The sequence below is a fragment of the Rousettus aegyptiacus genome, unplaced genomic scaffold (assembly GCF_014176215.1).
Source record: "Rousettus aegyptiacus isolate mRouAeg1 unplaced genomic scaffold, mRouAeg1.p scaffold_m13_p_1, whole genome shotgun sequence".
Classification (NCBI taxonomy): Eukaryota; Metazoa; Chordata; class Mammalia; order Chiroptera; family Pteropodidae; genus Rousettus; species Rousettus aegyptiacus.
The window spans coordinates 184,986,725-185,002,666 of NW_023416284.1; the positions used below are offsets into that span (position 1 = coordinate 184,986,725).

General features: G+C 61.9%; 1 protein-coding gene across 1 annotated transcript; it reads right to left on the reverse strand.

Annotated features, from left to right (window-relative positions):
* Nucleotides 1-396: 396 nt before the first annotated feature.
* On the reverse strand, nucleotides 397-8,090 carry DACT2 (dishevelled binding antagonist of beta catenin 2). The gene is made up of 4 exons (XM_036223667.1): nucleotides 7,854-8,090; nucleotides 3,360-3,492; nucleotides 2,909-3,172; nucleotides 397-2,044 (listed from the first exon to the last, which is right to left on the reverse strand). Exons 1-4 carry the CDS (start codon nucleotides 8,088-8,090, stop codon nucleotides 525-527), a joined length of 2,154 nt encoding a protein of 717 aa, XP_036079560.1. The 3' UTR covers nucleotides 397-524.
* Nucleotides 8,091-15,942: the final 7,852 nt, after the last annotated feature.

Sequence of the window (15,942 nt, forward strand, 5' to 3'; positions counted from 1 at the left end):
TGGTGGGGGAACGAGGGTTTGCCGGACACCTGCTATGCGCCCGGCAGGGACCCACCAGGAGGGACGGGCGGGGACGAGCTGTTCACGCTTTCCGGGGTGTCACCTGCACGTTTATTCACGTCGAGGGCTCACCACCGGGGTCACATTCACACCGCATTCCCGGGGCACGGGCCCCAGCCGTCCCGACAGAGAGAGTCTTTGGGGAGGACAGTTTTGAGGACGGGGGGCAGGGACGGCGAGCAGCCACCAGACGCCAACACGGACACCGGGGAGCCCGGCGAGACGGCCGCCCAGCGGAGGCCAACGCGCCGCAGAGAGCTGGCGGGTTGGCGTGTGGGGCTTCCTGCGGCCGTCTCAGGAGGCAGCCGGCCGCCCGGCCGCAAACCCATGTCCGCGAGTCCCACGGAGGACGAGCCCGACCCCCGCTCCGGCCCTGGGAGGGCCCCCCGTGCCGGCACACGCCGTCGCCCGCTTCCTCAGGACGGTGGCTCCTCCTGGACCGCGGGTCGCTCCCCGGGCCGGGCTCACACGGTGGTCATGACCTTGAGGGCCCCCGGCTGGAACCTGCGCATCTTCCTCCTCAGCGCCCGGGAGGCCTTGACGCGGCACAGCCTGGGCTTCGGGGGCAGGGCGGGCCTGGCGCCGGCCGGGGCGGGCGCAGGCTGCAGGGGGCGCGCCCGAGGCCGGGCCGGGCGGCCCCCACCGCCCCCGACACGGGCTTCCCCGTCGCTGCCACTGGACTCCCCGTCCCCGAAGCGGTCGGTGGTGTAGTCACTGGCCTCGTCTTCGCTGGTCTCGCCAAGCGCGGAGTGGGGCAGGGAGGCCAAGCGCCCGGAGCCGCCGGGCTCGCTCCTGGCCAGGTCGGGCTGCCGGGGCGGCCTGGGCCTGGCTCGGGGGCACGCGGGCCGCGGGCCGGCCCCTCGCCGCGCTGCCGGCCTTGGCGGCCCCAGGCCAGGGCCCTGGGCAGCGGCCGGGCGGGCCCGGGCCGAGATCTCCAGGGCCGACTGCCACCCGCGCTGCTGCCCGCGGGCCCCCCCGCCGGCTTCCCCGGGAGGGGCCGCCTCCGGGGGCAGCAGCAGGGGGACCAGGAAGGACACAGGGTAGAGGCTGGACTCAGAGCAGGACCGGCCGGGCCCCTCCCAGGCCAGGGCGGGGGGCCTCCCGGACCCGACGCCCCACGCAGGGGGCAGTCGGGGGGCAAGGAGGGCGCCCCAGTGCGGCTGCCGCCCCCGCCTCGGGGCCTTGTCCCCAGGCCCCCACCCGTCCCTTACAGCTTTCGTCCCTGCGGGGCCCGCTTTCGGCCTTGCTGGGGAAGCTGTGCCGGCAGCAGGGTGGGGGTGGGCACAGCGCCCTGGAGCCGGAGCAGGGCCCCACCTGGCTGGGAGCCGCCTGGCGCTGCCATCCTGGCCGTCGGGAGCCGGAGGGGGTCCCGCGGCGGCCCCCACACAGGCACAGCCAACAGGGGCACACGCAGCCTGCCCTGGAAGGCGGCTGGGGTGCGGGGCGCCCGCCAGGGGTGCAGATGCCTGCCCCGTCAGGCTGTCCCTGCCCGGCCCCCTCCTCAGAGCCACGCCTCCCACGTCTGCTCCTGGGCCACACATCAGCTTCTTGGGGTGACCGTCGCTCTCCGTGCCCTGGGCCGGGGCTGCCTCCCACCCTGAGGGACGCTGCTCGCCCGCACTGCCCCTCGGGGGCCCCCCCCGGCCGTGCCGTCGCAGCAGCCTGTCTATGTAGGCTCCCGCGGGGCCAGCCTCAGGGACCGGTCCCGTCCGGGTGGGGCTCGGACCTGAGGGGTTGGGAAGGGACTTGCTAGGGGGCGCCTGGCCATCACTCTTCGGGGTCTCCTTAGTCAGAGCAAAGAGAGGGCTCTGCAGAGCCACGGCGTGCAGGGGGCTGGGGTAGGGGTACACCTCCCTGCCGCCCCCGGACACCAAGTCCCGCCGGTACGTGGGGTCCAGCCCGTGGGGCGGGAAGGAAGTGGCCTTGGGGTCTGCGCTGGCGCTCTGCGGCCCCGCCCCCGCTGGGAGGACTCTGTCCAGATCACCTGGGAACGAGAGGAACGAACGAGGGTGTGAGTGGGGGCAGCGTCCACGCGGGGGGCCCCGCCTCACGGCAGCGCCAATACCCGGACGCCGCCCCGGCCCGGGGTGCCCGCCATCCCATCCGGGCTCCCCACATTCCCCTCTCAGGCTGGTCCTCTAATCCCAGTCGTCTCGGTCTTAGAAGATAAATCCCAGACTCAGCTGTACCCGTTGGAGGCCTCGCCCAGGGGCGATTTGCAGGCCGCCCAGAGAGATGGCATCTGCCCGCGGCCACGGGGTGGATGCAGCCGGCGGCCGGGGACAGGCCCTCCCTGAGGGCACGGGACGTCTCAAGGTCGCTCGCTGGGCGAAGACCGAACAGGCACCGCTAATTCCTGTAATTCTGATCCCTACTCCACTCCCGGGTCTCATGCTGGAACTAAAACGCATCTGGGATGGCGTTTCCCTGGACGGACGCCCCCCCCCAAGGGAACAGGAAGGTCCACCGGGGCCTGGGGGCGCCCCGTAAAGCGACCAGGGCCCTTTGGCGCGGTGTCCACCCGGGCGGACAACGCGGTCAGGCTGCACGAGGGTCCAGAAGCGCCTTCTAGAAAACCTCCCGATGCTCGTTTTAAATAATAAGACAAAGGCCTTATCCCAGCGGCCCCGCTCTGGCGAACGCGGGCCGTGTGTGACTCCTGCCTCCACCCCAACCGCAGGCAGCTACAGACGTTTGGAGCCCGCGGGGCTGGTACCAGCACCCCTGGGAGGTGTCCTGCTGGGCTCAGTGTCCCCAGTGCCCGGAGGGGACCTGGGGGTCCACGCCCCCCCCCACAGCCATCCCCACGGCCGGGATGGCACTGCCCGCCCTCCCTGGCCCCCTCTACCTGTGGACACGGGCCTGGGCCGGGACACGGCCTGCCGTCGCCAGCCTGAGCCCTCCTCAGTGGCCCACAGCTCCCCCGAGGGCACGGGGGCCCCACACACAGTGGTCTCGTCGGCAGACCAGGGCCGGCAGTCCCCCGCGCTGGTCCTGGGGTGGGGGGTGGCGGGGAGCAAAGCGCCCAGGGACGAGGACAGGTGGTCACTGCACACGGACGCACAGGAAGTGGACAGGGAGCAGGAGCCACCATCGCTCAGCTCGTAGAAACCTGGACGGGCAGAGAGGTGGTCGGTGTGCGTGTGCGAGCTGTGTGCAGGTGTCAGTGTGTGTGCGTGATGTGTGAGTGGACGTGTGTACGTGTGTGCGTGGGGGGTGTGTGAATGGTATGTCTGCGCATGTGCTGCATCCGCGTGAGTACGTGGTGTGTATCTGCGTGGTGTAACGTGTGCGCGCACCTGAGCTGGGCCGGCTGTCGCTGTCTGGGGCCCCGGGGCGCGCCCCGCACACGTCCAGCTGCAGCTCACTGATCCGCTGGTCCAGCTGGTCCAGGTGGGTTTTGAGCCCGACGTCCTGGAGTCTTAACTGGTTCTGAGAGGGCGAGAATGAGCAGGCGTTTCAGGTACAGGAGCTGAGACGAGGCGGTTTCTGTGTGCACACACTCAGACTCCTGTGGCGCTCGGCCGGCAGCCCCGCGGCCCCCGGAACCCCCCGGAACCCCTCGGCAGCAGTGCCCGAATCTGCACACAGGAAGGACAGTCTGCCGACCCTTCCCATCGCGAGCGGGTTTCTTTTCCAATTGTAGACTTTTTTTTTTTTCAATCAGTGATTTCCAGTTACGTATTTTTCGTAAGGATACAGAGCAGTGCGGCCTGGAGCAGAGCCAACACCGCGACAACGAACACCTCCCTTGGGCGACACGCGCTTTCAGCCGCCGTCGGTTTTCAGTTCCGCGTGAGGACGCACTTTCCCGTGCCGTGCGTGACGGACCTGCGTTTGGTGCCCGTGTGGCCACACCCTCCCCCTGGTCCACGGCACCTGGGGTCGGGGGAAGCTGGCCTTTGACCTTTCGAGGGATAGGGAAGTCCCCGGGAGAGCAAAGGCCCCTTCCGCTGTCCGTAGCCCCCTCCGCACTAGGCCGTTGCAGGTTGTGTGGGCGCCGGGGAAGGGGAGGCAGGAACATGCTGGCTCCACCTGGACGAGACGCAGCCTGAAAACCCGCCCGAGGCCCCCCGCGGGTCCAAGGTCCCACCTCAGCTCCACCCCTAGGTGCCCTGCCTTCCCGGGGCCTCCGCATCCCAGCCGCAGACGGGCGATGGCGGGCATCACCCACACACGCAACTGCGCGCACGTGTCTCGTGATACACAGCACACGTGTGCGCATGTTATACAACACATGCAACAACGATGTGTGTCATAGAACATATGCAGCACACACGTGCAATATGCTACATGGCACACAACACACATTATATAATACATGCACATGTATGTTATATAATACATGCAATAACTGCATGTATCATAGAATACACATATAGTGCACGTGTGCAATATGTTATATGATACATTATACATGTGTGAATGTTATACACTACATACTCATGTTTGTGTATGTTATACACATAATACACATGTGCATGCTACATAAGACACATGAATGTGATATATAACACACATGATACACATGCTGGCATGTTATGTAACATACATGCATGTATATATTGTATGACACATGTAATACGTGTGCATATTTATCAATCACGTAGTGTACATCTAATGCATGTGTGCCGTTACATGATATGCACATAATACACATGCATGTAATATGTGTGTATATTATGCAGCATATGATGCATATGTCCCCATATCATACACTACACACAGAACATGCGTGTATATGCTACATGATAAGCATGTGACCCATATGTGTATGCATCGCATGGCGCATGCGTGTGCATGTTATATGATGTGGCACATGCAGACCGCTCATGGCACAGACACAGGTGCTCGCGTGACGCGCTAGCACTGACCGTCCACTCGCGCTCATTTCCTGCTTCAATCACAAAACCCCGCCCCGTTTTCAAGGTCCACTGCATGTGTTTCTTGTTTGATTAACAATTAAGTTTAAGGAAAATAATTAACAAATGTAATTATGCAGTTCATCCTGTTCAAGAAAATGATTAACTGTGCCTTAAAATTTGTGTAGGAAATGAGGAAGCCCCTAAACCCCAAATCATGGGGTTCAGGAAACGTACTTCAGTGATTTCAATAACATGAGGGCTCTGGCCAAGAGCTTTCTGCAGGCGACAATAATTTCTGCCTCTTCTGGGGGAATTAGGTGGGCTCGGAGTGCTGGCACCACCTGAGCCCAGCAGGCAGCGCCTGGGGGCAGACGGTCGGGCCTCCAGCCCCTTCTCTGCAAGGCCGGCTCTTCCACCGTAGGAGAAGGAGCGGCCTCCCCCTTGCTTTGACTTTCGCCCTGTCTAGGTCAGCGGTCCAGCCTCCCCCAAGCTGCATGGCAAACTTGGAGGACAAGAGTGAAAAACGCCCCAGCACCCCGGGAACAGAGAGCCTGGACCACATCACCCCTTTCCTTGAAAGCTGAGCCCGAATTCTGTGGCTATCGCCTGCGCCCTGCGGGTGGGTCAGCGCCCCTCCCTCACCTGGAGAGACAGCCATTGGCCAGCAGCAGAGGCCTGGGGCCCGGATCAGCCTCCTGGAGACAGAGGCCCTCGGTGACCTGCAGGTGCCTCGCCCTCACTGGTGACCTTGGGCTAGCGCCCTCCCCCAGGTTCATGAAGCAAGCATTGGCAAACCCAGATGCCACGTCCGCAGCCGCAGTCAGGCCCAGCTCGGCCTGCAGCGTTGACCGTGGACCACCAGCGAGAAGCAGCTGCCGCTGCAGGACACGTGGCGACCAGCCAAGTCGACTGCCGGGGACTCTTCAGGAGGAGACCTCACTGCCAGGTCCCCAGAGTCTGTGTTCACCTCCCACCCAAGGGCACTGTCCAGCCGACACCCACAGCCCCTCCTGGCGGGGTTGGGGCTCCCGGACTCCTCGGGGCATCTGGCTCCTTCTATACTGGTGCTGCCCACTCTGTGGGAAGGACGAATCTGCCTGGAGGACAAAGCAGGGGAGGCCAGGGCCGGCCATACCATACGGTGACAATCGCTTTGGTCAGAGGTCACGGGCTTCATTAGCTCAGAAGTCTAGAACGGGGGAGTTTTCCCTGTTACAGCCTAAAAGTTGCTCATTTACTTATCAGACACTGACCGAGCACCTACTGTGCACTCTTTTGTGATTTCAGACACAGCAATTAACACGGCGCTGTGATAAGTGTGAATGTCACACGCGCTGGGCTCCAGCCATTCTCACTTGGGAACTCCTGCAGGACGAGGTGCTGAGGGTCAGATAAGCGTGCTTCCTGTCCTCACACTTGAATGGCGACCTGTGACCAGGTGGACACGGGGCGGGGGGCTGGGCTAGCAGGGTCACTGCACAGCTGCACGGGATCGCCCCGAATTCTCCCCTGCAAGAAGAATGTCGAAGCACTAAGTGCTGAGCCGATGTCACACACATCCAGTTCTTCTCTTTTGATCACGTAATCCGTTCCCAGAACAAAGCTTCAAGACAAGTCTGCGTGTTCCTTCTGGCCTCCACATTAAAAAAAAAAAAATTAAACAAAAGAGCCTGTTTGATCTTCCTCTCCAGAAGGCTGGTCGTAATCGTAATTAGAGGCTGAGTGCTACAGGTCTGAGCTGTGTTTCTGAAGCCCAGTTAATCATCAACCCTGCTCCATGGCCTTGGCGAGGGAGTCGGGAGGAGTCAACGCAGCGCGCCGCTGGCCCCGCCCCTCCTGCTACGCGCCTCAGGTGTCCTAGTGGGCAGCGGTGTGGTGTGCTCCTGGAGCGCAAGCGTCACTACGGAGTCTGGGTGCAAACGCGACGTGAGCCTGCCCCCCGATGTGCCGCATGGCCGGGTAAAACCATGTGTGGGGATCCCCCCCCCCCTCCCCGGGGCCAGCTCCTTGCCCCGGTCACAGCAGCTGAATCGCAGCGAGGAGCCGCGGGCAGTTAGGGTGGCCTTCGCCGCATGGGAAGGTGCCAGGGGCCTCCCTGCTCGGCTCCCCAGCGGTTAACGGCCAGCGCCCTGGGGAGCCACGCTGAAGCTGCGGCCTGGCTACTTGGCTACCTCATCAACACAGCAACTTTTAAACAGGGTGGATCTGAACCAATTTAATTTAAACAAATTCCGCTTGGAGTAGTGGCGTTAACCCAGCAAGCAGAGATCTTTCTACACAGCCTTTTTATTCTTTAAAATACTGCAAAATGGCAAAAACTCTCTGGAGTTGTTTCGGTCACACGGCATGAGAGCACACAGCAGATTCACGCGGGACAGCGAACGTCCTGCGTCCCCAGCGCTGTGAAAGGGAAAGGGAGCGGGCGGGCCCCGCAGAGGGGACCCTGGAGGAGACGCGGGCGCCCCGCCCCCGCTGCCGCTGGGACGCGGGGTTCGCGAGCGGGGTTCGCGCTCCCTCGCAGGGCTCTGGGCCGCTTCCTCGCCGCTTTGCCCAACATTTTGCTGCAAAGACGCGACCTCATTGGACCCTGGGGACCCCTGGGAGTGTGCCGGCACGGGGGTCTCGGAGCCTACAGCAGGGGAAGCTGGTCCCGGGATCTGAAACGGCCCCAGCGGCGCCGCGCCGCCCGGGAAAGCGATTCAGGGCCAGGACCGCCCTGAAACTCAAACTGGCAGGAACGCACGCTCGTCTGTGCGCGCGGGCGGCGGCGGGGCTGAGGTGCGGGTCCCCCGCTGCCTTTGGGACGCGGGGGGTGGCCCGGTGCCTGGGGCCTCCGCGCCCCACTCATTTGGAACAGAAACCCCGAAGGACGACCCCCCCAGGTCGGTCGCGCGCGCCCCGCGCCCCGCGCCCCACGCGCCTCCTCACCAGCTGCTCCTGCAGCGCCGCCAGCGCCGCCTCCAGCCGCTGCTCGCGGACGCGGGGGCCGCGGGGCGCGGCGGGCGCGGGCGGGGGCTGCAGGGCCAGGGCGCCCCGCACGCGCGCCTGCTGCCGGGCGCGCAGCCCCTGCAGCTCGTGCAGCCCCGCGAGCGCCGCGCGCAGACGGGCGCCCACGCGGCCGCGGTCCCAGCGCGCGGGCCCCGGCGGCCCGCCCGGCGCCCACATCCCGCCCCGGCCCGCGCGCGCCGCGCCGCGCCGGCCTCCCCCGCGGCCTCCTGCGCCGCCTTTCCCCGCCCCGCCCGCAGGTCGCCGAGGTGGGGTGGCACCTATCGGTGGCCGCGGGGGGCGGTGTCTGCACACGCCCCGAGGTCATAGCGGCCGCCCCTCGGCCGCCCTGGCGGCTGAGCCCCGCGCCCCCCGGGGCCGGGGGGCCAGAGGGGAAGCAGGGGCCCCGCGGGGAGGGGGCAGGACCAGCGCTGCGCAAACACCCGGGAAAGTTCAACTTTTTTTTTTAAAGGTAGGTCCTCAAGACGGTGTCGCATTGTAAGGACGGTGTCCCCGTTATAAACGCATCATAAATTTGAGACACGTGTTGCCCGCTCACCGAATGCGTGTCCAGCTGGGACCCGCAGCGCTTCTGTCCCGAGGAGAACGAGCTGCAGGCGCGACTCGGCTCCTGCACCGGCTCCTGCACCTTTCGCAGGGCTGCGCATCTGTGTTGGGCCTGGGAACAGCTTCCTGCCCGCCCGGGGAGAGCGCGCCCTGTCCCCCCAGCAGCCGTCCTGCGGGGCCAGGCTGCCTGGCGACTCAGCGGCCTGCTCCCCACGCCCACATGCACATGAATCGAGTCGGGTTGCAGGGGGTCTTCTGCGGCCGGCACCCGCTGCCGAGCTTACTTTCAAGGTTCATCGTGGAGTGCCTAGTGCTTCAGGCCTTTTTCATTGGTAAGTAATATTCCATCGCCTGCGCCAGCCACTGTCATACGCCTAACACTTGCGATCCTGGCCATAAGGAACCCCTCTGCGTGTGTGGCCCTCAGCTGGGTCTGTAACTTCAAAGACCCCCAGACCCTCCCGTGCTGGGGGGAGGGACATGCACCCCCCAAAGCCCCAGTGCCCGGGGGCCAGGCTCACGGGGGACAGCGCCGGGTGTGCGGACAGGCAGCCCTGCCCGTGGCTGCGGAGGTGGACATCGGCTCCCGCCGCCCCCTGGCACCTCTGCCGGGTCTGGAAAGGTGACTAAGCACACAGCCTGGGGCGGGGACCGCGCGTGTGCGGGCAGGTGTGAGGGGCCGGGTGTGGTCACGGGTGAGACAAGGTGCCAGTCCCCGGCCTAGACGGGCGGGCCGGTGCGCAGGGCGTGGCGTCAGGCCTGGGGTGCCGAGTGACAGGACCGCCCTCCGCGATGTTAGCCAGCTGCAGTGACGGAGGGTGGAAGGGGTGGCGAGAGGCAGGGTGAGGAGGGGGGCGCAGAGCCCCCAGGCACTGGCGGCCTGGCGGGGTGTCCCCGCGGCGGAGAAGGGCACAGGCTTGGGGAGCAGGGTGCTGCCAGCTCTGGCGACTCTGGGCCGCAAAGGAGAGCTGCTGGTCTGCGTGTCCTTGAGCGGGGGGACAGAGGACCCCTCCCTCGTGTGTGTGCCGTAATGGCTGGAGGGGACCTCGTTCCTGATGGGGGAGCGTGGAGGGGAGGTGCCGAGGGCGGGGGCAGCAGTGGGGCCAGCTCTGGCCCAGGGGGGCTGGGGTCGGAGGACGCAGCACTACCCCCACCCCGCCCCCACTACCGCGCCCTCGGAGCCCGGCACCTCCCACCTCCCAGGGCAGGCGCAGGCGCAGGCGCAGGCGCGGGCCTCCACCGGCGGCCGGTGGTCCGTGGTCAGCGCACGCGTGTGCCGTGGAGTCCTACGCCCCAGGGAGCCACCGCTCCTCCCGCCTGCGGTCACCCGCCCCACACACCGTCGCCTGCACCCTGCCCGCTGCCGTCCCCACACCCACAGGGCCATGTCTCAGGCGAGCTGGCGGCTGCCAGCCGGTGCCGATCCCCTGCCCGGCTTCCCCCTGGGCCAAGTGGTCGCATAGGGCAGGACCAATGACCTCTCTGGTCCCCTGTCCTCCCCGACGGGATCGTTCTCTGCGGAGCTGCGCAATGTGACATCTGGCTTCGTTGTGGTTTTAACCGTGTCCTGCGCTCGTGAGGAGGTGGAGTGGCCCTTCAGGTGTGTGTGTGGACACTCCGCCCACTGTCCGTCAAGCGCCCCCGCCGGCTCGCGCCCGCGTGCGGCCGTTTGTCCTTTTCTTATGTGCGTCACGGTGTCTGTTACGTGGGCTGCAAAGACCTGGCTCGTGGCTTGTTCTTCTTTCTGTCTTATAATACTGCGTTTCGATGAAAGGTCTTAATTCCACGTGGCTGAGTTTATTCATTTTTCTGTGCGGCGTTTAAGAACTCGCCGAGAGACTGTCAGCTTTGAGTTAAGTCATCTAATACTCTGCTTAGAAGGTGCCCGGAATGACGAACTTCAATCACGCATTTTATTTCCAGATGTTTTGTTTGGTTCTTCCGAAGACAGCCTGCAGTTATGACAGTTTTACTGTCTTATGTTCTTGGCCTTTCGTTTATTTAAAAACACAGGTTAGGAACCGATGCCCCTGGAACACGGCGTGGGTCACCACCACAGGTCTGACTCTGGCTCGTCGTCTCGGCCGAGGGTCTTCTCAGGTGTCTAGTGACTTCTGACTGTGAACCGACGACCTCTGAAATCGAGGAAGCCGCTGTCACACGTCACAGTGCTGTCCTCTCGGAAGGTCTGCCTTAACTCCTGTCCCCTGCCCAGGACCCCTTTAAACTGTATATTAGGTTCTGTCTCCCGGCTGCAGAGCTTGGACCCAGACGCAGGGCTGCTGCGTTTCTTGCTTGGCCTGGGGTCCAGCCAGCTGAGGGAGGCCCCCGTCCCCGGCATCTCCCGTTCACCCACTTTGGGATCCCCGTGTTGGGGGGTGGCCTTCAGTGGAAGAGTGACAGCGTGTGCCAAAGATTTATGGAAAAAGTTACGGGAAAAAAACCTCAAGATGAGAAATTATTTTTTCTTTTGACAATCAGAAAAAAAAAATAAAGCAAAACCAAACACAGTGTTATTATCAGATCTTATCGCAATACCTGATTCCACCGGAAAGGATGAGCCTGGGAATGGTGTCCGTCGCCGTTAACCCCGCCCAGTGTTGGCGACGGAAGGAACAGCGCCCCCAAAACAGATACCGGCTTAGTCCCTGGCAGGCTGCGCCACTGCTCTGAAGCGATGTCCTTCCCCACCCTCCCGCCTTATCCTGTCCAGACCTCGCCCCGGCTCCTTGAGGAAAACGTGTCCTGCACAACCCAGGGTTCCCTTCCCTAGCTGCCGTGGTGGGGGGCGGGGCAGGGCGCCCTGGGACCCCCGGCCCTCCCTGCCCGCTGAGGGGCCAGAGGGAACACGGTCAGGTCAGGGCCCCCGACCTCTGTGTCCTTGTGGGGGGGGGGGGTTCGTCCCCGTGGGAAGGCAGCGGCCTGACCGGGAGCGTGTGTGGGGACATGCCCACACCCACCGAGGTGGGGGTGGGAGAGGAAGCGTGGCGGTCCGCACGAGACACAGGCGACATGGGGGACATCCCGCAGGCATTTAGACGGCGAGAGAAAGCGAACGTGCGCAAGTTTCTGTCGGTGGGGTTCAGACCTCGGTTGCTGACAAGGGCATTGATTTCTCGTAGTTTCCACGTGGCGTGACGGAGCCGTCTTCCGACTGCTGAGCCCCTCTGAGAGGCAAAGTCGCTCTCAGCGCGGGGCGTGGGCGGCGTGGCAGGGGCCGCAGGCGAATAATGGGCAGCGAGTGCGGCGGGGAGGGGGCGGCGTGCGGGGCTGCGGGGGGAGGGGGGAGGGCGTAGGGGTCCACGGGGGGGCGTGGGGTCCACGAGGGGGGAGGGCGTGGGGGTCCACGGGGGGGCGTGGGGTCCACGAGGGGGGAGGGCGTGGGGGTCCACGAGGGGGGGCATGGGGGCCCGCAGGGGTAGTGGATAGTGTGAGGGGGTCCGCGTTGGAGGGCGTGGGGGTCCGTGGGGCGAGCGTGCGGGGTGCTGCCCAGTGCCCCCAGGTTCCTGGCGCGCTTGCGCACGGTTCACGGAGGCCTTAGAAGTTCTTGTGTTATTAAGCGCGTCTGTTCTGGGGCAAACTGCTCTAAAAACTCCCCCGCACCGTAAACCCGTTAAAAACCATAACAGGGTGACTCAGGACATGTGGCAGGGACCAGAGCCAGCGAGCCGTCCCCACGCGCCACCGGCGGACGCGCCCACGGAGGACCCGTCACCGTGGGCGCTGTACGGGAGACGCGCATTGCGCCCAGGTGGCGCGCAGCGAATCCTTGCGATTATCCCGCAATCATCCCACAGAACCGTTCGCTGGGTCTCGGTCAGGTCCCTCCGGCCGGGGCCTCCTGCGCCCGTGCGCCCATAGCGGCAGGTGCCACGCGAGCCACGTGTGCGTCCGGCCGCGAGAGGCCGTCTCGATGTCCGCAGGCCGACCGGGGCGCGCGCTCGGCTCGCCGCGCTGTTGAGGCCTCCGGAGCCTCGAGCTGCTTTTATTAGGAATGGCGTTCGGAGGACGCCTCTTGTAGAGCGATTTCCCACATTTAGGATTTTTTCCCTTGGGTAACACACCAAAGAGCGGGTCCTGCCGGTGGACAGACAATGGACCGCTAGGCCACGCTGCAGAACCCGGCGTCGGAGCGCGTCCCCGGGGACCGGCCGCGCGGGGACCCGCCGCCGCTGTCCGGCCCAGGGCCTGCCGTGGACGCTAACATTCCCGGGCCGGGAGCCTGGCACTGACGTCCGGCTGCAAGCCGGGCCCCCACCGCTTGGTTTGCAAGGCTGGGTTTTGGTCAAGGGCCCAGGCTGGGACAGAGGCAGCCCGGACTGCCGCCTGGGGTGAGGCTTGTCCTCGTAGCTGACCCTCAGGAGGGCCGTGGCCAGCCCAGGCTGGTCCTCGTCCTCGTCCTCGTCCTCTGGGAAGGGGCCCCCGGCCCTTTCCTGGGGGAGGTCTCTGCTTGGACCCTGCCGCTAGCTCTGCCCTCCCGGGGACGGGAAGACCGCAGCCCGAGGGACGAGCCCGCACGCGGGCTCGTTTCTGAGCCCGAGCAGGTGGACACGCTAACGCGGTGACTGTCGGAAACGCAGGTCCCTGCGGCGGCCGCTGGTCCGTCCGTGGGGTCAGGGCGCCCCCTGGTGTGCACGCGGGGGACGGCAGGACTCGGTGCGAAGCTGGCCTGAGGGGAAGGGGTGCAGGGACCCTTCCTGAGAAGCATGAGAGACCCCGTTTCCTTATGCGAATCAGAGCCCAGGCCTCTGGGCCCTCGGCAGATCTGCACCGCGAGCCACGTGGACCCCGCCCACAGCCTGCCGGGAGCAGCCCCCGCACCCCGAGCTGTCGGACGCCTCCCCTCTGTGCTGGCCAGCCCGGAGCCTGCTCCTTCCCTTCCTTTTGCTTCCCTTCCTTGTGCAGGTCCGGACTCAGGACCAGGGTTCAAATTCAGGCTTCGACAATAACTTTCCCCCCCGACTTTTGGCAAGTTACCTAAAGCCCCTGAGGCTCGGGTCCCCTACCTATGGACGAGTGAGCTTGTGTGTACCCCACGGGGATGCTGGGAGAGCAAGTGTGTTAACACAGCGGCGAGCCCTGCTCAGCGCCTGGAGAAGCCCCGCCCCCCCCCAACACGCTGCAACTAATCGGTAAAGCATAGCTTAAGTCGTAAAAGAAGAAAGGACACGTGATTCTTACTTATCTTCGCTGCTTTTTTGTATTTGTGTATCTTTCCTCTTGTGCAAAAAATCTTGGTTTCTAACAAGTTAATAGAATTATATTTTATCTCATAACATACCTATATTTGTTTCAAAATTACAGTGCCAATAATTTTCTAACCACCAGACTACTTGTGTTTAAAATTTATTTCATTCTTTTTACTAGAGAATATATCTCATCAAGAATTTATAATCAAAGTCTTTAAACAATTGAATGCTTCCCAACTCATTTCATGAGCTCAGTATCACCATGAGAACAAAAGTAGACAAGATTATAAGAAAATCATAGAGCAATATCCCTCCTGATGAAACAATTCCAAACAAAACTGTCACAAACTAAATCTCTCTCTCTCTCTCTCTCTCTCTCTCTCTCTCTCTCTCTGTCTCTGTCTCTCTCTCTCTCTCTCACACACACACACACACACGCGCGCGCACGCTATGACCAAGGGGGTTTACTCCAGAAATGCAAAGTTGGTTTAATGTAAATCACCATATTAACAAAGTAAATAAGAAAAAAATGTGGTCATCTCAATATATGCAGAATTAGCTTTTGAAAAAAATTAACACCCACTCTTGATTAAGAAAACAACAGCAGCAGCCACACCTCCAGGCAAACCGGAACCAGGACGCCCCTGAACCTGGCAAAGGCGCCTCTGAAAACACTCACGCTGACGTCACGCCCGCAGAGGCTCCGCCCACCGTCAGGATCCCGGCGGCGACACCTGCTCTCAATCTCTATTCAACATGGTCCTGGGAGCCCCAGCCAGAATAATTAGGTAGAAAAAAGAAATAAGAGGTTATTATTTATGTACTTATAAATATATCCAGAACGAAGAAGTAAAATTATTTTTATTTACAGGCACTAAAACATAACAATCTACATAAAAGCCACCAGAATAAATGAGTGGGTTTAGCAAATTGTACGATGCATGATCAATATACAAAATACACTGTATTTTTATATACTAGCAACAAACGCTGAAAAACTGACATAAAAATGCAATCAACCCCATTTACAACAGCATAAGAATACAAAACGCTTGGGGATAAATATGGCAAAACAAATGAAATCCTGAACAAAGAAAACTGTAAATCATTGCCGAGAGAAATCAAAGATGATCTAAATGAACGAAAAGATAGACTTTGCTCATGGATCAGAAGATTCAATATTGTTAAAATGTCAACTTCTCTTCTAATCAATCTACAGTTTTAATGAAAGTCCAGCCAAAATTCCTGCAGGGTTTTGTTTTGTTTTGTTTTGTTTTTTTATAGAAATTGACAAGCTGATCCTAAGATTCATCTGGAACTGCACACTCACTCTTATGCTGCGTTCACACCCACGACACACACACACGCTCAGATGCGCACACACACACACAGTTCAATGGATCTTCACATGCTTTCGAAAAGTACTTTTTGGCTCAAGATTCACAACTTATAATGTGTTTCTAAACGTGCATAATACTAAAAGACATTTGTTGAAGACAATCAAGAACTGCCTCTACTCCCGAGGGTGAAAAAAATAAAGACTTTCTTCAATTATGAAGTTGATGGTTCAAATTTTAGCCAATATTGGAAATGGGATCCAGGTGTTCGTGATGACAGGCCTGACACTTTCTGGAATATGCTCTTTATTTATATAATAAAAATACGTTTTGTTTGTTGAGCATAATCCTGGCACATGAAATTGAGCTTTGTGTGACGTAGCTGGTGGTGTTGAAAACGGTCTGGCTGGGGAAATGGTGCAGGCGGGCAGAGCAGCGCCGGCCTGGCCGAGAGAGGGGGTGGGAGGCAGCAGGAAGGCGGGCCCCTCGCCCACCCGGAGTCTGCGTCCCTGCAGCTGGGAGCGCGGGGGAGCACCTGGCCTGGACAGCTGACCCGGCTCGCAGTCCCCAGGGGACACGGGAGGGGGCGTCTCCAGCACCATCCACCAGGAGTTGGAGTGAATCAGAAGACACCTTGCAGGCCCTCGCCAGGGAGTCAGCGGAGGGGCGGTCAGCCTTGGTGTAAGGACGGTCAGCTGCTGCCCTGCTGGTCACATCGTGGCACTTAGACACCAACAAGAACCACCAGCAGGGGGCGCCCGGGTATCAAGTAGGAACAACCGACTACATCCAGGGAAGAATAAAGGACCCCTTGAGACATTGTCCCGCCTGGGGAACGGCTACCAGAGGTGGCCTTGGGTGGTGGCCCTGAATGGCGGCCTTGGGTGGTGGCCCTGGGAGGTGGCTTTGAGCACCTTCCTTTCCAAGCCTCCAGAGGCC

What these genes read in the sequence shown, in the direction of transcription:
- DACT2 (XM_036223667.1), bottom strand. Translation starts at nt 8,090, where the DNA reads ATGTGGGCGCCGGGCGGGCCGCCGGGGCCCGCGCGCTGGGACCGCGGC. An exon ending in CGACAGCCGGCCCAGCTCAG is followed by an intron (nt 3,173 to 3,359) that starts GTGCGCGCACAC and finishes CTGCCCGTCCAG; the next exon opens with GTTTCTACGAGCTGAGCGAT. An exon ending in GCCCAGGCCCGTGTCCACAG is followed by an intron (nt 2,045 to 2,908) that starts GTAGAGGGGGCC and finishes TCTCGTTCCCAG; the next exon opens with GTGATCTGGACAGAGTCCTC.